This window comes from Pan troglodytes, chromosome 6 (genome assembly GCF_028858775.2).
Source record: "Pan troglodytes isolate AG18354 chromosome 6, NHGRI_mPanTro3-v2.0_pri, whole genome shotgun sequence".
Taxonomy (NCBI): Eukaryota; Metazoa; Chordata; class Mammalia; order Primates; family Hominidae; genus Pan; species Pan troglodytes.
In genome coordinates, this window is record NC_072404.2 from 36,540,078 (window position 1) to 36,563,198 (window position 23,121).

Below are 23,121 nucleotides of genomic sequence, written 5' to 3' on the forward strand. Positions count from 1 at the left end.
GAAGCAGAATCCTGGGCTTCCTTGCCCCCACGGTCAAGGCCCGCCAAGGTCAGTAGCGTTGGTGGCCCCAGAGGGGGCCGTGGTGCTGAGGGTGGACCTGAGGGGGTCACTTCCCTGTGAGCTTAGTCCTCCAGAAACAAGGAGGCAGGCATTCTTCCCATTTTATGTCTAGGAAAATGGAGCCTCGGAGCGGAGCGGTAATTTGTCCTAGGCCTCTCAGATGACCAGGGCCAGGGTCAGAGTGAGGCCCCGAGTCCGGAGCCGTGGACGGGGCTCTAGGCGACACCAGGGCGCCCTGACTGCGGCCTCCCACTCCGAGACGCGAGTTTGCAGGACGCTCCACCCCTTCCCTCCCGCGCCAGCCCGCCAGCCCCAGGGAAGGGGAGGAGTTCTCGCCGCGCCGACGCCGCCGTCGCCACGGCAACGCGGCCATACTGCGCCGGACAGACCCAGTTCCCTGGTGCTGCGGCCCGGCGTGGGCCTCGTGGGCAGAGCCAGGGGCAGAGCCAGAGCCAGAGCCATGGACAGCCTCTTCGTGGAGGAGGTGGCCGCCTCCTTGGTCAGGGAGTTCCTCAGCAGAAAGGTAACGGCTCGCCCCCTCCAAAGCCCAGGAAGTGGCTCTAATTTGGGCGAATCATCGGGGTCTCCCGTGAAGGCTTTGCACTTTCTGGGAGGGCGCCCGTTCCCTGCTTACTGCCTGCTCCAGAGATGCCCCAGAAGAGCGTCGCGTTCCCGGGACAGGCGAAACTACATTTCCCACGAGGCGTTTCTGCCGTCGTCACCAGGCGCTTCCGCAAGGCAGGGTTTGGGCCCCGTCCGCTGCCCTCCTGGGGCGGCGGCAGCTGGGGAGGGGGCCCGGGGGCCGCGCCAAGCAATCCTAGCGCGGGCGCACAGCGGGCAGGCCTGAGCCCCAGCCTGGCTGCCGGCCTCCGCGCGCGACCCACGCAAGTCAGGGTCCCACTCGGAAAGAACTTCTCCCAGAGGGAACCCCAAAAGCCCAGAAAAGTTCTTGACGGTCAAACCCTTAGTCATTTTAGTCAACAGTGGGAATTCCAGTGGTTGCTTTAATTTTTGTAAGTTTTCCTATTGTCTTGTCCCAGGAGAGTTTTTGCAGCGTTCACAAGCTTGGAAGGTCCTTAGCTGTCATCTGGCCTCAGGGTGGAGATGGGGACCTCGGTGGGGAAGGAGCTCGCCGGGGGGTCTTGGGCGTGGTAGTGGAGGGGGACATACATTAGCTCATTCAACACATGGTGACTGAGTGCTGCACTCTGTGTGTTTTGTCTGTCCTCGCAGTGTCATACTGGGCTAGGGCGATGGGCACTTGTCTGGTATGAAAACACATACACGTAACTTTTTGAATGGAGGAAAGGGGAAGGACTTTGAAGTCAGACGGAGACGATTCAAATATTTGCTACTAGTTTGCAGTGTGAACCTCAGTACTTTACTCACTGCCTCAATTTCGTTATCTGTAAAACAGGAAAATAAGACCTACCCTTTGCAGATTTATAATGAGGATTAATATTAACATATGGGCAGATCCCAAGCATTGGATCTTACATATAGATACAATGTGCATGTAGGTGTTCAACTTTATACCTCCTCCCACTCTCACTGTTTCTGACACCAAACAGGTGTCTCTGAAGTGCACCTGTTTGGAAAGTGTCTTTGTGTGTTTTTTATGATTTATTTTTATTTGAAAAAATTTTAAATGCATTTGGCTTTGTCGCATCTGCCCTGTCTTTATGGCTAATTGACCTGCCATCACCTGTCCTGGCTGCATGTTGGATATCAATTGACACACCCTGGAAAGCTGACTGTTAACATCATTTCTTTTAAGTCTGGGTCACTGAAAAAAACTCTTAGAGAGGGCTTCCTCGTGTTCTTTCTTGAGTACAGATGAAATCCAGTGTCCTCACTGACATCCAAGCCTGCCCTGTAGCTTGACCCCAGGTTACCATCTCAATTTCATTTCTAGCCTTTCCCACATCCCTCCTCACCACCCCCCACTTGACATGGCCGAGTTCCCCTGGTCTCCTCTCCCTCGCATGTTTTATCTGGGCACACTAAGGCCCTGAGAGTAGAAAGGAGTTGCCCACAGTTACTCAGAAGGTCACAGTGAGCTGGGACTGCAGCCCAGGTATACTGCTTTCTCATCGCCTTCTGCTCCAGGGCAGAGACCACGTGCTCCCCACAGGGTTTTGCACAGGCAGTCATTGCACCCAGCAGTCGTAACCAAGAGAGCTGCCACCTTGGTGCCAGGTACCTAGAAGGTGCTGGTTTGTTGTCTCAGATCCTCGTAACAGTCCTGAAAGATAGGTATAAGTATTCCCTTTCACATAAGATTATTGTGAGACCAGGAGGCCAAGAAACTTGCCCAGGGTGAGCAGGTCAGACCATGTAATTCCCCTGCTCAAACCCCTCTACTGGCTTCCCATCATAATTAGACTTCAAGTCTCTCCATTACTTGGCTCTGGCTACCCTCAGACCTCATCTTCTATGATTGCTTGCTCCGCCCTCTACCCTTCAGCCACTTTGGCCTACTTGAACTCACCAAGTGTGGTCTTCCCTCAGGGGGAGTCATGATAGTCTCCTGGAGATGGCAGGATCTGCTGAGGTGACTCTTCTGCTGCCCCAGCTTCTTGAGTCTGTGGCTCCGCTCCTGCAGTGACTGTGCCATCCTCCCTCTGCCACCCTGCCCCATGGTCATGAGCTGGGCTTGTTGTTACCAGTACTGCGCCCTTTCTGTAATCTCAATTCCAAGCTTCCCACCTGTCAAAATTTCTAGCTTGTTCCCCATCATAGCCCCACGTAAACTCTTCTCCAGCCTCACCACATCTATATTGCATTGTTCCTGCCAACTTTTAACAGTCCATCGGGCCTACCATAACCCACCTACTTCTCACCCACCCACCCTTATAATTGCACCCTCCATAACAGGTGCAGCTCTTTTGCACTTCTCTCCCTTCATCATTCTCTTCTGACAGTAAAATTCCACTCGTCCTGCTCCACACTTGCACCCATAGAGCTGAATGAGATTGGAGAGAAACACACACCACTATGTTGATGGTATCACTCTAAATCCATGGCCACTCACCCTTGTGGTGCCTTATGGGTGCCTGCCCACCTGGTTGCAACTCTCCAGCCTGTTTACCCTCTCAAACCCTGGATGACCATTTCATACCTTCTCTGTCTTCAAACCCTGAAGCTCCTTCCCCATCTAATTTCACTGAGAAAACAGAAGTCTTGAGAGAAGTCCAGCAGATTCCCACTACCACACTTACTCACCTTCCTGGGCTGCACCATTCACTCTGCTCTCTCTGGTGTTCTTGTGGATGAATTCTCCATACCCCTGGTTAGGCCCACCCCTCCATGTGTGCGTGCCCTCTCTTGTGTGCTCAGGGATGTCGCTGTCTCCTGCACCGTGCATTTCCCTCCTCTACTAGGTTACTCCTATCAGCACATGTCGTGCTCCTGCAGAATCCCATCTTGACCCTCAAACCCTAGCTACTGGTTTATTATTTCCTCCCTTTCTATAGAAACCCCATAAAGGAGCTGTGTCTACTTTCATTTTAATTCTTTTCTCTGCTTTCTCCAACCCATTTTAATCAGACTTTTGTCCCCACCATTGCATGGAAATAGCTCTTCTTAGGGCCATTATTAACCTGGAATTTTTAGTCCTCGCCCTTCTTGATCTAATGATTATGTTTGTCACCTTGTCTTCTAGGAGACTGTCCCTCTTAGCTTTCCTCCTACTCCTCTGGGTGCTCCCTTCAGGGTCTTCTCTGGTCCCCCTAGTTTCTCTGTCCTGTGCACTCTGGTGGGCTCAAGGACTTAGTTTATGGCTCTCTTCTCTTCTTCTGTCCGTTCACTCTCAGACATCTCAGCCAGTCTTGTGGATTCCCATACCATCTATATGCTGACAATTCCCAAATGTCTATCTCTAGCTGAGACCTCTCCTTGAACTCTTGAATTCTTACAACTGCCTAGTCTACATATCTACTGGGATGGCTAACAAGCATCTCAACATGTCTCTGATAGTGTTTCTGCTCACACTTCAGACACCAAATGTATGGGAGATTTGTCCTCCATACAAACTAAATCTCCAACTCTCCAGACACCAATTGGGTGTCGTACAATTCAAATCAGTCCTGACACTACCAAGAGTTAGTGCAGACCCTGCAGGTTAAGTCAGGCTCATGACTGCCCCCACTTCAGATGCTAGTCAGAAGTCCCAAGTTGCCACCTGAACTTCTGGCCAACTAGCTATAAATTGAGGGTTCCCACAACCCCCTCCACAGTTTTAATAATGTGCTAGAATGGCTCACAGAACTCGGAGAAACACTTTACTTACATTTACCAGTTTACTATAAAGGACACAATTCAGGAACAGCCAGATGGAAGAGATGCATAGGGCAAGGTGTGGGTGGAGGGTCATGGAACTTCTGTGCCCTCTTCAGCATGCTGCCCTCCCAGCACCAACCTGGGAACTGCCTGAACCCCATCATTCAGGAGATTTTATGTCGATTCTGCTATATAGGAATGTTTGATTAAATCATTGACCATTGGTGGTTAGCTCAATCTATAGCTTCTCTTCCCTCTCTGGGAGATTGGGAGGTAGGGCTGAAAGTTCCAGCCCTCTAATCAAGGTTTGCTCTTTCTGGTGACCAGCCCCTATCCTGAAGCTATCTAGGGGTCCCCAGCCACTAGTCATCACATTAGCATACAGAAGACATTCTTATCACCTTGGAGATTCCAAGGATTTTAGAATCTATGTGCCAGGAACCTGGGACAAAGAACAAATATATATTTATCATAATGTCCAAAACTCAATTTCTGATTTCCTGTTCCTCCTACAACTGTGCCCATTGGAATAAATGGCATCTCTGTCCTTCTAATTGCCTGGGCCCAAAACTTTGGAATTATTCTTGGCTTGTTCCTTTCTTGTGCACCTCATATCCAGTCCATCAGCAAATCTGTTGGCTTTATCATCAGAGCACATACAGAATGTAGCCACTTCTTAACCACTTCTGTTGCAAACACCTTGCTCCAAGCCACCCCTTTGTTTCATGTGATTTGTGAATTGTTCAGTAGCATCCTAAATGGTTTCTCCTTAATCTCCTGCCTCCTACAGTTTATTTTCAACCTAGCAGCCAAGTGAACTTTCAAAAATATGTCAGTTCAAAATAGTAGCCTTCCCATTTCATAAAAGCCCACAAGACCTTTCCTTATGAGTCTCTGGGTGACTTCTGACTTCCTTACCTCCTTTCCCCTGCCATGCAGCTCTAGATGCACTGGCCTTTTGCAACTGGCTCAGGGCCTTTGCACTTGCTGTTCCTTGCCTGGAACACTTTTCTCCCAAGTGTCTGTGTGGCTTGCTCTTTTGATTCCCTCATCAATCCATGATGCCTTTCCTGACCACCTTTGATAAAGTAGCAGCCCATCCCCACACCCACCCTAGCCCTCTCTGTCTCCTTATCCTACTTTGTATGTTTTTTCCCCATATCATACTATACTTGTTGTCTCTCCCCCTATAGAGTGCAAGCTCCCTGAGGACTGGGACTTTCATCTGTTCACTGCTCTGCCTCTAGCAACTGGACTTATGGACTAGTGGTCTGTTCCCTTCGTTTCACAGATAGGGAAACTGGGACAGGAGTGAGCATGTGGATGACGCTGAACAAATAGCTGACCATCTAAAACAGTGGACTTCATCCTTGTCTTCCCTCTCCCTGCTTTGTCTCCCTAGTAGTGCATATTAGCACCTGCCACACTATACATTTATGGTCTGCTTTCCCAACAGAACATCAGCTCTTATTCCTTCTGTCTCTCCTGCATCTAGAACAGAGCCTGGCACATAGGAGGTGCATGACAGGTGTTTGTTGGGCGAATGAAGTTTGAATGGGCTGGATGGGACTGAGGACTGGCTGACTCCCAAGGGCACCCTTGTCCTCTACCCCAATGGTATTTCTTTTCTTTTCTTTTTTCTTTTCTTTCCTTTTCTTCTTTCTTTTTGTTTTTCTTTTTTTTTTTTTTAGAGATAGGGTCTCACTCTTTCATCCAGGATGGAGTGCAGTGGTGTAATCATAGCTCACTGTGGCCTTGAAGTCATGAGCTCAAAGATTCCTCCTGCCTCGGCCTCTCAAAGTTCAGGGACTGCAGGCCTATGGCACCATGCCCAGGCCCCCGGTGGTTTTCAAATGCTGGTGTGCATCACACTCTAGAGCCAGGGTAGGGGTGGGGTTTGTTAAATGTACAGGGCTTGCTGATTTGAACTGTTGACAGACATAAAGAATTATCCATCAGAGAGAGACCCTCGTTATAGCATGTTCCACATCACTTTGACTGGAGGGAAAGCCATGGTTAAGCCCAGATGAAATGCGGGTGGTTGGTTTTGAACCCCACCTCTCCTTCAAATGGACTCTTCCCGATGCACCTAATCCACCTTTTTTCTCACCCATATATCCATTTCTTTCCATTTCCCTTCCCTGCGGCCTCCTCTTTCCTCTGTTTGTTTCAAGATTGTGTTCTTTTAGTTTCCCAAATTGACCTTCTTAGCTAAATTCATGGTGGGCATGGGTTTTGTCATGTTTCCCCAGCAGCTACAGCCTCTGTAAAATTCTGAACACAAAGGCTCTGGGAGAAGCTGAAGCCTGTGTAGCACTGGGGGTCTGGAATCCATTAAGAACAAGGAACACCCCTAACACCAGGCTGAGCTGTTGGTGAGGCATGTTCTCAGCCTCCAGCCATTTGACAATCACCATGGCCCAGTGAGGTGGGCAGAGAGCAACTGCTGTGGTTGTTTTTCAAATAGAGAAGCCAGGCACTTGCGAACAGGACCCTCACTTCCCCAACCCCAGATTTTCCATTGCTAGAGCATGTCTCAGCTGGGCCTTGAACCTTGGTCTTCTGGCAGTTCAGGGTGGGATGATGGAAAGTGGCTTTGCTCATGACTTAGCATTTACCAAGAGCTTCTCATGGGCCTGGGTCCCAGAGTCACGGACTCACAGTTTGGGATGGTTACAGCCCCCACCTGTGATGTGATTCCATTGTGTTACGTTGGGCAAGTCAACCCCATCTCCTGGTTTCCCCATCTGAGAGTGAAGGGAATGAATATTAGCCTTTTGTTTACATTTTTTCTTTTGTTTAATTTTAAAGCTTCAAATACTATGGTTCCAAATCTAGGGCCAAACCCAGGACTCCTGTGCGCGAGTCCTGAACTCACTGCTTATCTGCGAAATGGCCTGAAAACTTCAGCCTTCACTTAGCCCATGGGGCTGTTGTAGGAATCAGAATAATATTAATTATTGCGAAGTTGATGTCAAGTGTAAAGGTTATATGAGAATTACCTTAGTGAACATCAGGAATTGTTTGCTTGTGCTTTATGAGAACAGCGGGTTTTGATTTAAGATGGTAAACAGCGATTCAGCTTTCTTCCCTCAGGGCTTAAAGAAGACATGTGTGACCATGGACCAGGAACGCCCACGCTCTGACCTCAGCATAAACAACAGAAATGATCTTCGAAAGGTTTTGCATCTCGAATTTCTCTATAAGGAGAACAAGGTATGTGCTTTCTAAGGTGTGGTGTGGAGTCTTGGAACTGAGTTTGGCACTGCCAAAGCACTCACGGGCCCTGCCAGTGACAGGAGAGGCTTGAGGTGCTCCTGGCCTGTCACACTTGCGGTCAGAGAGAAACGGACCCCCCAAATGTGGACAGATCCCCAGCGGGAGTGGGTTTTCCATCTCAGTCAGCTGGTGCCGCCCATTGGCGTGTTGTGTGTGTGTGGTTGTCGGGCTCATTTTGAACAGAGCCTGTGGCAGTGCCCAGCCTCCCACAGTTATTCCCTGTGCTCCCTCCTCCCAACATGAGGCTATTTTTAGTAAGACTGTACTTAAGAATATCGTATCCAGTTATACTAAAATTTTCCATTCCCTGCTTATGTAAGAGTTTCCTTCTTCAGTTCTGAGTAATACCTTAGTCTTGAGTCTCCTGTGACATATAATTTAGGTAGAGGAGGGAATTGGGTTCAGCTAACCCAGGTGCATTAGAGTTGGAAAAGCAAATGGAACTGTGTTTTCTTGGGCAGGAAGGGGGCTTCTCTGATCCCCCAGACTTGATCTCCCCCAACCTGCTATTATAGGCTTTCATGGCACCCTCTAGTTTTCCTGTTTTTGTGTTTATCACATTGGCAATAGAATATTTATGTGATTTTAAAATTAGTATCTGCTCCCCCCCAATACCTTGGACACAGCAGAAGCCAGAAATGCAGTTTTTTTTGTTCACTATTTTATCCGCAAACATAAAGTGTTGTCCGACGGCATAGTGAATAGTCAGTATATATTTGTGGAATAAATGAATGAATGACTATACGAATGAATGAAACTACACTTTCTACCTACATTTTTAATTTGTTATGAAGACAGAAAAAGAATGGGCTGTCCAGCAAATGTTGCTGTGTGGTTGGGCATAGTGTCAGAGTCAAAAAGAAAATGATATAGTTCAGCATTTATCACAATTTTTAAAAAAAGCAATAAAATGATATCTCATGTGGAAGTCCAATATGCAAAGCAAAGAAGGGAAAATGCCCTATTTGAAGTGGGGAAAAGGAGGTCTTGCTTTATCGTCTAGCCTCTCAGCGTCCAGCTTTAAACCACTGATCAATTCCCTTCTCTCAGGAGGGGGAGCTGTGAGCCAGAGAGAGTTGGCTATCCAAGGTCTCACAGTCGGTTACCAGGTAGGGATGAGGCTAGAACCAGGTGTTTTGATTCCCAATCCTATTGTAGGAGTGATGATCAAGCATATTTTAACTGTAATCCTTTTTTCAAATGAGACTTCAGCAGATTGGATTCGTATGGTGGTAGGACCAAGGCTATTTTTTAAGACACCCAGAAGATCCACTGAACCACTTGAAAACTATGCAAGTACATGTCATAGGCCAGGGAGGAACCTATGCCAGGCATCTCTCAATAAAGTAAAGGATGGAATTTCAGGCAAACATATAAACTAAAAACAACTGGCACCTACAGGAGCACTCAGGTTGCCAGAAATTCTCTTGCTCCCCTTTGAGGAGAAGTAGGCAATGGCAGCCCCGTGAAGTCTATCAGAGGCTCAGTGAAGACATCAAATAGAAGGCCTTTGTCCTCTGGGTCCTGGGGTGACTTGCAGGCACCTCTGTCTCCTGTCCTGTAGCAAGTACTTTCTAAGTCCTGTGGAAAGACTGGTGACCCAGGCAGCAGGTGCTCTGCAATCCTCCGTCTGCTGTATTCTAAGGCAGGAGAGTGGACTGTACACTTTAGGAGAATTTTGCGCAGAGAGTGAGACAACTACCCAGAAAATTCAGTTAACCATTCTGGTTACATTGGGCTTTTAACATAAATGTACCTTACCTAATTTCCCAAAAGTGTCTTTGACATTCAAGCTATTTTTATTCCCTCATTGTAATATAGTCTCCCTAAAGTAGTTGTTATCTTAAGATACTTAAGATATTTTCATGAGATACTGATAAGTGCCCTGATTTATACAGCAGTTATTAGCTGTTATACAATGAATCGGAGTGTATATTTTACAGGAAAATTACTCATTAATATCTACTACATAATAATTTTGACATTCATTCAGCACAAAGCTAGCCTGATTCCAGGAAAGCCCTGCAATTTAATGTTAATATTTCCAGTAACTTGTTCTAACCTCTTAGGTATAGGATAGATAAAAATGCCTGTGTAAATTGAGATTTTGAAAAACAATATCTAGATTCATATAAAGGCTGTGTCTGTTGTGAGCCAAGTGATGTGAAAAAGCATAAGGGATAGTCAGGCAATTCAGGGGCTTAAGTCTCTCTTACTGAGAGAAAAAGCAAGAAGGCTACAATAAATATAGGATCTTTCCCCTAACTCTGTTTATTGTAAGCTTCATTTAATCTTAGACAAAATAGTTTTTGTTTTTAATCTCTTACTGAAAAGAATAGTAAAACTGTCCCGGGTTTTGTCTGATGAATCTGTTGAGTTTGGTTGTAGTCCATGGGCTGTGGGTCTTAGTCCTGGAGTCCTGCTGCATGGATGAGAGGAGGAGGAAGGGGGAGGACTTGGCATGCCCTGAGGGCCTGCTCTGCCAGACTCCTTGTCTGGTGCCTGGCTAGTCTGCAAAATCACAGAGTGCCCCATGTCCAGCCACGGCTCGGCAGGACTGGGTGTCACTGGGCGAGTGGGTTGGGGACTGACACATGGCTGGGTCCCTGAGGCCAGCCTGCATATTGCTGCATGCATAGCTGTGTTTATCCAAATTACTTAGGGGAATTTAAATCTTTGCTGTTGTGGTGTAGTAAGTGTCAGTAAGGTGAGAGAATCTGTATTTTTAAAAAACATCCAAAGGGAATATTTGATATAGGCAAGGATGGAAAATACTGGTATCATTAATTCCAAAACCTACTACTGAAGACTTTCATTTGCCTTTTGTTTTTAAGGTTGGGGTGTAAAGTGAGTCAGTCCTGACTGCCTCTCTGTGCTCTTCACATTGACCTGCTTCAGTTGTCTCTATCATCGCTGGTGTCAGTGTTAGATGCAGAGCTTACAAGCTAAAAAAATATTCAGGCTGCAAATACTTATGAATCTGTAGGGTTAGTGTTCCCTACAGACTCCGTTTTTTAAATGAAGGGATATATATTTTATAAAGTTATTTCTTGGAGCAAAACATGAAGAGGAAATTTGCTTAGGCATGCCTCTATTCCTATCACATTTTATTCTAGTTGTTTATTGAATCACCTGCCTCATGCGTTGGATGCTAGTTCTTTTAGGGTAGAGATTTTGTTTTTGTCTCTGTGTCCGTACCCAACATAGTACCTGACATATATAATATGTGGCCAGTAAATGTTGGCTGAAAGCTTGTATGAATGAGTGAGAAGTTGATAAACTTAGTCAAAGAAGTGGAATAGTTGTCTTTTCCACTCTTCCCTGAAGCTGTATATAAATTAATGATTTTTTTTTCTCTCCCAATGATAGGCAAAGGAAAATCCTCTAAAAACAAGCCTTGAACTCATCACCAGATACTTTCTGGATCACTTTGGAAATACGGCTAACAATTTCACTCAAGATACCCCAATCCCTGCACTCTCAGTTCCAAAGAAAAATAACAAAGTGCCATCAAGATGCTCAGAGACTACACTGGTAAATATATATGACCTTTCAGATGAAGATGCAGGATGGAGAACATCATTGTCAGAAACAAGCAAAGCCAGGTATCTTTTCCCATTGTTATGTTTATTAGTTTCCTATTGCTGCCATAACAAATTACTATGTACTTCATGGCTGTTTCAGTCAGTATTCTCCAGAGGAACAGAATCAATATAGTCTCTGTGTGTGTATGTTTGTGTGTGTGTGTGTGTGTGTGTGCATGTATCTATATGCATATGTACCTGTATGTATACATAAAGAAGTTTGGCCAGGTGCAGTGGCTCACGCCTGTAATCCCAGCACTTTGGGAGGCCAAGACAGGAGGATCATTTGAGGCTGGGAGTTCGAGCTCAGCCTGGATAACATAGAGAGACCCTGTCTCTACAACAACAACAAAAAATTAGCTAGAGGTGGCAGTGTGCACATATAGTCCCAGCTACTTAGGAGGCTGAGGCGGGAAGATCACCTGAGCCCAGGAGTTCAAGGCTGCAGTGAGTTATGATCACACCACTGCATGGTAGCTTGGGAGATGGAGTGAGACCCTGTCTCTTAAAAAAGAAAAAAAAAAGTTTATTTTAAGGAGCTGGCTGATGGGACTGTAAGGGCTGGCAAGTCTGAAATCTGTAGGGCAGGCTGGAAATCTGGAAACTCAGACAGGATTTTTACGTTACAATCTTGAGCAAGAATTTATTTGAGAAACATCAGATTTTGCTCTTAAGGCCTTCACCTGATAGGATGTGGCCCACCCACATCATTGGGATAATCTGCCTTACTTAAAGTCAACTGATTGTAAATGTTAATCACATTTACAAAATGCCTTCACAGCAACAGCTAGATTGATACTTGACTAAACAATTGGGTACCATAGCCTAGCCACATTTTTAATCCTCACAGTAGTTAAAGCAATACCAATTTATTCTCTTACAGTTCTGGAGGTCTGAAGTGTAAAATCAGTCTCACTAGACTAAAGGCAAGGTGTTAGCAGGCCTGGTTCTGTCTGGAGGTTCTGAGGGGAAAATCCATTTTCTTTTCTTTTTTAGCTTCTAGAGGCCACCTATGTGCCTTGACTCTTGGCCCCTTCTTCCATTTTAAAGGACATCACTCCAGCCTCTGCTTGTGTTGTTACATCTCCTAACTTTACTACCTTTGATCCTCATGTCTCCTTCTAAGAAGGACCCCTGTGATTACATTGGGCCCACCAGATAATCCCATTTTAAGACTCTGAATTTAATCACATCTGCAAAATCCTTTTCACTGTGTAGCTAGCCCACTTACATAGTTAACCAAAAGTGGGTTAACCCACTTATGCCTAGTGTTCCATTATTGGAACACTAAGCATGAGGGAGTTATTTATGTCCTACTGCTCAAGGTCATTGCCCAGGTCTGATTTTTCACTCATGCAAAAATTTAAAAAATTGCAACCTCTGGCATAAATGAATTAATAGATTCTGGGGATCAGGATGTGAAAATCTTTGGGGGGGTCACTATTCAACTTCCCACACTTTGTGTTTGCAAAATCTCTGCTGTGAAGTGCTGTTATTTTCCTGTTGAGGCTGTGAGAATGGACTACTTTGTGATGAAGAGTAGTTACAATTCACTGTTTATTTTAAATTCCATGATCGTAAGGTTCAAGCACTTGCTTTATTTGATTTTCGTAAAAACAGGGGTATGGTATTCTAAAAGGCAACAGAACACTGTAGAGATGGGAAAAATCTGGAAAATAAACTCTTTTAAAAATCTTATAAAGAAAATGAATTGGCATTCTTGATTGAACCTCTATTATCTGGAAAACAATGACATTAAATTATGACCTTAAGACACTGCAGTCCCCAATAGTGAGCTTAACTTCCTGGGAATGGGTGCTTTCTTCTGGTTCCATTGAAAAGCACTTCCTTTCCTGAGGGTCGCTGAAGCTCAGGGTATGGGTGTCGAGCTGCCAAAAGGTGGCACCGTGACAAGCAATTAGCACAAGGATTCAGAGGTGGAGGGTCATAAGGGGCTATGAAGAAGCTCTTCCTCCAAGGCACTTACTACCTGGCTGGAAAGTGAAATACTTCTGGTACAATAAAAAGGCAACTAGGAAGTTGAAGCTCCTGAGTCCCACCCAGTTACCCAAGCCAAAAATTTGGGTGTTCTTGCCTCTGCCTCGTCTGTCATCTTCTGCATCTGTGAGTCCTGTGAGCTCTTCACCCAGAGTGATAGTAGGCACTTTCCTTCTTTCCTCCTTTCTTTGCCCACCGGCGAGGGCCTCAGTTCACACTCCCATCCTCTTTTCCTGGTTAATTCCCACAGCCCCTCCCTGGTCTCCAGGGCTCTAGTGATCTTCCCCTCAAATCCACCCTTGCCCTAAGATAGCGTGAGCTTTCCACGAAAAGAGTCTGGCCATGCCGCTATCCTGCTGAAGGGCTTCAGACATTCCCTGCAGCTTTCATGGTAAACTCCTTAGAATACCAGCCCTGGCTGCTCCCCTGAGCACATTCTGCCTTAGAGGCCTGCGTGCTGGGGCTGGGCCTTCTGGGGACCTCTTGCTGCCTGGTTCTCTCAGACTCAGGTGCTGCCTTCTCTGAGAGCCCTTCGGAATTTCCCCAGGCTGGTTCCAGCCTCTTCCTCTGCCTGACATGCTGCAATCACAGCACACACGACTGCCCCTCCCACATGTGACCCAGTGCCTGGTAAGCAGCTTGGCATAGGGTAGGGGGCAATACCCATTTATGGCAGAGCCCAGTGGTAGAAAATAGCTGAGCCTGTGTCACAGGAGTGCTGGCTTCTGGGTGATGAGAGGTAAGATTCCCCTTTGCCTAGGTCTCTCACTTTGTCTAGTGGGCTCTCTCTTGTTCTTTCTCACTCTGTGCTTATTCTCACTGTCTCTTGCCTTCTTTTTTTTTTTTTTTTTAATTGATCCACACTTTATTCAATGGTGTGCCCAACACAGTCTCAGAGACAAAGAGCAGTCTGAAATTTCCAGATGCTTTGGTAGGTCAGAAGCACATGCCATCCACCCTCTTACACTCCGCTCAACTCCCCTCACCTTCTTTTGTTCTTTCTTGCTCTCTTACTTCCTCTCTCTCTCTCTGACACACACACACACACACACACACCCATTGGCACACCTGACTTCAGCTTTAGCTGAACAGTGGGGAATGCCAGGTTTGCTATGGGTCTTCTCCACGCCTCTCAGTGGTGTGAGGCAAGGCTGGGCTTCGCATACCGCATTGACTGTACTGAAAGGTTATAGTTTTCCTTAGTCATTCAGGTCTGGAAGACTAAGGATGCTCTTTAGTCTTAAGGACTTGAGGGGTCCTGTTATGGATCATCATCTCTGAATTTGTTTGCTTGTTTACTGGTCTTATTTTGTAGGGCAGACTTGCCTTGATACCAGAGTATTTTCTGTTCCTTGTCTTTCATGATAACGCACTGGCTGGTTAGAAGTCATCACAGATTTATTAATGGGCTTGCTTTGAATGCACATTGAATGTGGAATTTGCTATCTTTGTTACTGATTCCTTTTGGGGAGTCTGTTTTAATGGAAATATTCCTTTTTCACAGACATGACAATCTTGATGGAGATGTACTTGGTAATTTTGTATCATCTAAAAGGCCCCCGCACAAAAGTAAGCCCATGCAGACGGTCCCGGGTGAAACTCCTGTGTTGACTTCTGCATGGGAGAAGATGGACAAGCTTCACTCGGAGCCTTCCTTGGATGTGAAGAGGATGGGAGAGAATTCCAGGCCAAAGTCTGGTCTGATTGTGCGAGGCATGATGTCTGGGCCCATCGCCAGCTCCCCACAGGTGGGGCTGTTGCTCTTTCTGTTGTTATGGGACTGGAGGCTGAGAACTGGGCTGGGCTTAAGGCACGCCTGGGTTTATTTGGGGTACCCCACAGGGCATTCCGAGAAGAGGGTCTGTGTGTGGGGTGGGAAGAACAGTGCCTCTGTTTTCTCCCTGGCTCTACTGTCAATGACACATGGGGCCTTGAGCAGGTCTCCTTTCCTGCCCTTAGCTTACCCATTTTGTTTGTGAGGTGGATGCCATGGTTTTCTGTTCCTCTGCTGGGTAAGAATACCTACTCAGCTTTGTCTTTGCAGTTCAGGAGTGGAGAACCTATCCAGGTTCAGAGAGCATCTTTAGGCTGAGTGTGGTGGCTTACACCTGTAATCCCAATGCTTTGGGAGGCCAAGGTGGAAGAATTGCTTGAGCCTAGGAATTTGAGACCAGCCTGGGCAACATAAGGAGACACTTGTCCCACCGCCCCATCTCTACAAAAAATCAAAAAGTTAGGCAGGTGGGGTGATGTGCATCTGTAGTCCTAGCTACTCAGGAGGCTGAGTGGGGAGGATTGCTTGAACCTGGGAGGTTGAGGCTACAGTGAGCTGTGATCATGTGACTGTACTCTGGCCTGGGCAAGACTGAGACCCTGTCTCAAAAAGAAAAAGAAAAAAAAAAGGAAAAAACAGCATCTTTTAAAATAAATCTAAAACACAACAGTTAAAAGGGACTAAACCCCCCAAGCCTTATAGTTTCATTTATTCTGCTTTTATTTTTTTCTCTTTCAAAGAAAGATTCTAAAAATTTCACATTATTGTTTTATAGTCTCTCTTACAGGGTGACCATGGTAGAATTCCATTAGGCAGAGAGACAAAACAAAATGAGAGACAAATGTAAAAGAAGTTTGTAACAACAATCAGAAAAGCAAAACAAAAGCAAACACCAAACTCAAAGTGCCGTATCAGTCAAATCAGAGAGCCTGAGCCAATCAAAAACAGGGTGTCTGTGTCCACCTGCGCTCTCACTTACCTGCTGTATGTTTAGGTGTGGGTGTAGGTGCTGGCACTGTTCTCCCAATTCATTTGGAATTAGGATGGAAAGAAGTGAGTCCTCTCCCTGCCCCTGGCTCTATCTTATGGGGTCTTTGGTCAAGGTTTTTATTTCTCTTGGCTGCAATCTCTTCTATTAGACCAGCTGTCTAAGGCCCCTTAGGGCTCTGGGATTTCAGTGCTGTCAAGATCATGCAGTCTTGGGGTCCAGATCAAGAAGAGCCTTCCCGCCACTGTGTAGTTCAGGCCACATCTTGATGTCATACCCCATTCTAGGCCTTCTTGTTGGAGAAGGACATTCATAAACTGAACCTTGTCCAGGGGAAAGGGGCTAGAATGGTGAACAGTTTGGAGGAAATTAAAAGATTTGGAGATGTTTAATCTTGTGGGAGGTTGGCAGAATGTAAGATTTCTTCGAATATGGAGGTTGGAATAGCCCATCTCCATGTGAGATAAACTCTATTTGCAATCTTGAGCTTAGTCTGTAAGCCTCCTGAGAGCAGGACACTGTTGTGTTTCTGTGTAGTGCATCATGTGTGCTTGCTGGCACCATTATTGGGTTGAGTGGTGTAGCCTTGCCTAGTAGCTCCAGACAGCACAGCTGGCACCAGCGGATGGAGGTTGGTATGGGAGCCTTCCATTAGTCAGAGCCACCTCAGCAGTGGAAAAGGTTGTTTTGGAAGGGACTCGGCTAGTTATGTAAAAGGGAAGTTAGGTAACCCATCTGCTGGGGACACTGTGGAAGGAGCCCTGCCTGGGTGACAGTTTAGACCACATCAGTGGTTCTTAGACTTTTAGCCTCAGGCTCTCTTTATACTCTTAAAATTATTGTGGAGTGCAAAGAGCTTTTGTTTATGTGGGTGTGTCTATGCTATTTACTATATTTGAAATTAAAAGTGAGAAGTTAAAAATATTTACTTACAAAAATCATTAAAAATAACAGTAGTAAACCTGTTGCATGTAACGTGGTATATTTTAATGAAAAAATAACTATATTTTTCAAAACAAAAAATTAGTGACATGAGTAGCATTTTTTTGCAGATCTCTTTAACGTCTTGTTTAGTAGAAGACAATTCAAGCCTCATTTTTGCTTTTGCATTCAGTGCGTTGCAATATGGTGTTTTGGTTGAAGTGTATGAAGAAAATCTAGCCTCACACAGATAAGCAGCTGGAAAAGGGAAAGTATTTTAATAGTCTTTTCAGAAAACTGAGATATTTTTCTTTGATACTACACCGAAACTAGACAAGTTGTAGTTTCTTAATGTGAAATCTTAAACCACATCAGTGAACTTTTTGTACCTTATCAGTTTCGCTTGGTATGTCTTGCACTTTGAAGTTTTTACCCCTGAATGATTTAGTAACATAATATATTGGCCATTTGGAAAATATTGGTTAGTGAGTTATATAGATCTTCCAAATGTGGACACATCTCATTAGACAAAAAGAAAATCACACCAAAAAATTTCATTCATTGATGTCACCCCCAGCTCATCCAAGAAGTTTTTAAGTATTGCAAAGCTCTCAAGCTCACGGTGGCAGATAGAAGTTTTCCAAAATTCTAATTTTAACCTGACAGCTTGTGTTTTATCACTGACAAAAATACACTATTTGTTTCCCTTGAGGTGACAGGCTCAATTGATTTTCAAGAAAATGCCTGCCAAATACCCACGCTTGAGTAACCACAGTTTGTCTGTCAGTGGTTCCATGAAAAAACCAGCAAGTTCACTCGCAGCCTAGATGGTCGTGCAGTGCCAGCTGCCATCCTCCACGGTCAGCGGAATGCCTGCATGTCCCTCCCACTGTGTCACTCAGGGTGTTGAAGAGGTGTGTGCTGGAGAGTCTAAGGGCATAAAATGAATAATTTTTGTGTCAGCATGGACATTCCTCGGTGAAGTCAGCACTTTATTCACCTATTTTCATTGTGAGTGTGTTGGTGGTAAAGAGGGCCTTGGGCACTAGTGGAGTTTGTTGCCACTGCCTTGATTCATGCCTGGGGCCAGCAGTTTTTCCCACTGTTGCTTTGTGCACAAAGTCAACACAGTGGAAAAAGGCAAATTGTGTCATCTTACTACTATGAAAATAGTTTTGAATTCCCTAAAAGGATCTGGGGACTCTTAGGGGTTGGTGGACTACTCTGAGGACCGGTGAACCAGAGGAGCACCAGGGTCCTGTCTTAGCATGACGTCCTGATCATCAAGCGTGTCCAGTGCAGACCCCTTTATACCTATGGTGTGAGGGGGATGGCTTGGACCTGCTTTGCTGCCAAGTGCATTGCTGCAAACTTCTCCTTTTGGTAATTGTTTTGGGATGTGGTATCTGAAACCCACAAAGGATGTTGAAGGATGGGTTGCTATAGAATTTTGCCAGATTCTCTAGAAGGGACATTGTGGCCTTTGAGTACCTTGGCCATACTTATTGGTTGCTCAGGAGAAAAGCCCCAAAGATTGTTGGCTATTTCATCATATTTACTACATCACTTCTGTATTTAAGAATGACTTAAGAGGCTGGGCTCCCTGCAGCAGCTCCAGCTCCCTTCAGCCAGAAGTTTGAGTCTCCTCGGGAATGGTGACTAATGTCTTCCTCACTCTGTGGAGGGGATGTCCTGAGTGGCTTTGGGAGGAGGTTTATAGTGCTTAGTAATGTCTGCTTAGCCAGAACACTACAAAATTAAGGTTTCCTTATTCCAGCCCAGGCTTTACTATTTGGTCTTGGATTATTTCTGGAAATATTGAGAGGTTCAGAATTTTAAACCAAGGAAAAGCCTGGTAGGTCTGTTTTTGTCTCCCCACCCTCCCATTAATAACAACATGAGTTCCCATTTCCTCTACTCATCTTTGACGGTAAGGGAGGATATTTGGATATTTCAATTGACTCCTCTAGAATTCCTTCATTTCAAAAACTAAGCAAATCTTGAGTGCCTGTTAGGTATAGGCTGCTGAGCTGTGTGCTCTGTGAACACCAGAGGCGAATTAAGAATGACCTCTGCCATCAGGAGGGGGTTGAGACCACATGTAAGTGGGCACAGGGCAAATACGCATAGGAGTAGTGAGCGTTTGCTGACTGCTGCAATACGTCTGGCTCTGTGCTAGTGCCTTGCACAGGTCTCATTTCATCCTCCCTACAGTCTTGTTGGGGAGAAGTACTACAGGTGCCTCATCCCTCATCCAAAACCTTTGGGCTGGATGTCTTTTGGAATTTATAATTTTTTTTTTAATTTTGGAAAGGAAGTACAGTGCATGAGCCACATACCACATACTGCCTTTACTAGGGTTTGTGGTAGCATCCATAAGCAAAAAACATGACCATTTCAGCAACTCCATGTATGAATATTCACACTTTAAAAAGACTGTAAGCAGCCTCACAGCAGTTAAGAATTTACCACAGGATTTTAAAAAACCTTTCATTTTCAGAGGTTTTGGGATTTATTTATTTATTTTTTTGAGATGGTGTCTTGCTGGCCCAGGCTGGAGTACAGTAGTGTGATCTTGGCTCACTGCAATCTCTGCCTCCTGGGTTTAAGTGGTTCTGCTTCCACCTCCCGAGTAGCTGAGATTACAGTCGTGCACCACCAAACCTGGCTATTTTTTTGTATTTTTAGTAGATATGGGGTTTCACCACATTGGCAAGGCTGGTCTCGAATTCCTGACCTAAAGTGATACACCCACCTTGGCCTCCCAAAGTGCTAGGATTACAAGCATGAGCCACCATGCCCAGCCTGGTTTTGGGATTTAGAAATGACAGGTAGTGGATTGTGGACTGGTTATATTACAGGTGAGGAAATCAGGGACAGAGAAGTTAAGCAGCTTGCCACAGGTGACACAGCTGGTAGGTGGCGATGCAGACTGGAGCGACGGCTTCACCTGCTGCATGAACCTGCTCTCTGTAAGGGCTGCGAGAGAAAGGCCCAGGCCTGCTCTGAGGTTCCAGCAGGCGGGGTGTGCATCACTGAAAGCCCAGAGGTGGGAGCATTTGAGTAGCTCCTTAAATAATAGGCAAGATTTTAAGGGAAAGAGTCCGAGGTGGGAAAAGACATTCCTGGGAGAGACATCACATCATGGGCAAATGCTTGAAGTGGGATCTTTGTTTTCCAGCTCCCCTCAAAGGGTCCTCACTGCTTTTGTCCTTACTCCCTTTAGGATTCTTCTCACAGACACTCTCTGAGACGGTCCTCACCGTCAAGCAGCTCCACCCAACCCCAAGAAGAGAGCCGGAAGGTCCCTGAGCTCTTTGTCTGCACCCAACAGGACATTCTGGCTTCGAGCAACAGCTCCCCCTCCAGGACCTCCCTGGGTCAGCTTAGTGAACTGACCGTAGAAAGGCAGAAAACCACTGCCAGCAGCCCTCCCCATCTGCCCAGCAAACGGCTGCCCCGATGGGACAGGGCCAGGCCGAGGGATCCCTCCGAGGACACCCCAGCAGTGGACGGCAGCACAGACACGGACAGGATGCCCTTGAAGCTCTACTTGCCTGGTGGTAATTCCAGGATGACCCAGGAGAGGCTGGAAAGAGCGTTCAAACGGCAGGGCAGCCAGCCCGTACCTGTCAGGTGAGTGTGCTATGCAAAGGTGACGGCTTTTCAAAAAGAAGCTCCACCTCTCACATGTTGTCTAGTCCCTAATGGCTCCGAAGGGAACTTCTTAGTCTCCTTGGTCTCTCAGAACAAGCCTGCGAAGTAACCGGCAAGATAGAGTTTGTTATGGTCAACCAGGAAGAAAACTCAGCCAGAGCTCACACACCTGGAAAGCTGAAGAATGCTCTAGACAGGGGTGTCCAACCTTTTGGCTTCCCTGGGCCACATTGGAAGAACAATTGTCTTGTGCCACGCATAAAATATACTAACAATAGTTGATGAGCTAAAAAAAAATTGCAAAAAAAACTCAATGTTTTAAGAAAGTTTATGAATTTGTGTTGGGCTGCATTCAAAGCCATCCTGGGCTGCATGTGGGCTGCGGGTTGGACAAGCTTGCTTTAGCAGATGGTCCCAAAACATACCTGCAGCAACATGGCCAGGCAGACGTGGCTAAGAGTTTCTTGTGGGAAGCCAGAGATACAGTGATGAATCAGCTCCCACAAGGCTCCCTTTGGGCATTATTTCTATTTTATTTTATTTTTCATCCTATCCTTACTTTTATTCTTTACAATAAGCCTTAATGATTCCTACATTGATTGATTTTTGAATGTTAAACCAACCTTACATCCTAAGAATAAATCCCACTTGGCTATGATATATTATCTTTTTATATATCATTGGATTTGACTTATTAATATTTCGTGTAGGGGTTTTGTGTATAGGTTTATGAAGAAGATTGGCTGGCAGATTTCCTTTCTTGCAACAGCTTTGTCAGATGCTGATACCTAGGTTATGCTAGAAGTGGTCCCTCTTTTTCTATCCCCTTGAAGAGTGAGTGTAAGATTGATGTGATTTCTTTCTTAAATATTTGGGAGAATTTACTGGAGAAATTTTCTGTGCATTAAGTTGAAAGGTTTTAAATTATGTGTTCAATTAAAAACTTTTTAATTCAAATTTCAACTTTCTTCTTGTGTAAGTTTTGGCAAGTTGTATTTTTTCAAAGAGTTTGGCCACTTTATATGTGTGTTTTAAATTTATTGGTATAAAATTGTATAATTATATTATCCTCTTATTATCACTTTGAAGTTTGTGAGATCTGTAGTTATGTCTTTGTTTCATTCCTGTGATTGGTAATTTATGTTCTTTCTCTCTTAACTAGTCTCACTGGGAATTTATCATTTGTGTAATATACTCAAAGAAAACTTTTGGCTTTATGTTTGTTTTCTATTTCATTGACCTCTGCTCTTATTTTTATTATTTTCTTCATTCTATTCTCTCTGAGTTTAATTTGCTATTATTTTCTAGTTTACTGATTCTCAGCCTTCTTCTTTTGTAATATGTTTTAAAGCTGCAAATTTCTCTGTAAGTAATGTTTTGTCTGTATTCCGTAAGTTAATATGTTACATATTTGTATAACTTAGTTAATATATTTTCTAATTCCCATCGTGGTTTCTTTTTTTTTTTTTTAACCCATGGGTTATTTAGGCATGTACTACTAATTTCATACATTTAGGGTTTTTTTTGTTTATATTTATATATATATTATATATATTGTTTATTTTTTGTTTATATAATTGTTTATATATGTATTATTCTTTATGATTGCAATCCTTTGATATTTGCTGAGATTTCCTTCTAGTATATAGTTAAAGCCTATCTCTGATAAACAGCATGTATTTGGAACTTTAAATCCAGTCGATAATTTTTTATTCTAGTTGGAATAATTATGGCATTTATATTTTCTTTTTACTCGAATAACTTCCTTTAGTATTTTTTTTTAGCAGGTATGTTAAATTTTTTTTTCTAGTTTTTATTTGGAAATGTCTTTGGTTTGCTTTTTTTTTTTTGGAGACAGGGTCTCATTCTGTCACCTAGGATGGAGCACAGTGGCGCAATCACAACTCACTGCAGCCTTGACCTTCCACGCTCAGGCAATCCTCCCACCTTAGCTTCCTAAGTACGTGGGACCACAGATGCACTTATTTCCACACACCTGGCTAATATTTTGTATTTTTTGTAGAGACGGGGTTTTGTTATGTTGCCCAGGCTGGTTGTGAACTCCTGGGCTCAAGCCAGCCTCCCATCGTGGGCCCAGGGCAGGTATTCTCATATAATACATGGTGGGGAGGGGCTGCCCGTGGAAGAGCAGCCCACTTCTAAGAGGAAAAAGGGCAAAGCTGAGCCTAAATGCCTTTTATTTTTTATGGAATTTATCAGTCATATAATTCACACTTCCTCCGTTAGGGTGGAGTGATTAAAGAGGGGAAGAATGGCCAGGTGGGCCAGACCAGCAGAGCCTTCTTCAAACTTCTAGAAAACACTGGGAGTTGAGAAAAAGCATCCTTCAACCCAGCAATTATTATCCCCATTTCACAGATGAGGAAACTGAGGCACAGAGAATCCAAGGAACCTGACAAGGTTCTGGGTGGGTGCAGATCCAAGGGCGCACAGACTGGCAAATGGAATATGGGCTGGATTTCAGCTCTCTCTCACTGCCTCAGCGAGGCGTCTTTGTGTAGTGCACATACTACACAACTCTACACAGTGCTCTTGATTTGAAACCAGGGCCAAAGTAA

General features: G+C 44.9%; 1 protein-coding gene across 4 annotated transcripts in view; it reads left to right on the forward strand.

Annotated features, from left to right (window-relative positions):
• Positions 1-390: 390 nt before the first annotated feature.
• MINDY4 (MINDY lysine 48 deubiquitinase 4) overlaps positions 391-23,121 on the forward strand; it is a 120,467-nt gene continuing 97,736 nt past the window's right edge. For all 4 annotated transcript variants that reach the window (XR_010158416.1, XR_010158417.1, XM_527714.6 and 1 more), the window contains exons 1-5: positions 391-583; positions 7,438-7,557; positions 10,990-11,225; positions 14,707-14,950; positions 20,112-20,521. Coding sequence is in view for 2 of the 4 variants with exons in the window: in XM_527714.6 (XP_527714.3) it covers positions 521-583; positions 7,438-7,557; positions 10,990-11,225; positions 14,707-14,950; positions 20,112-20,521 (1,073 nt within the window). In the remaining 2 variants the exon portion in view is untranslated. The remainder of the gene's footprint in view (positions 584-7,437; positions 7,558-10,989; positions 11,226-14,706; positions 14,951-20,111; positions 20,522-23,121) is intronic.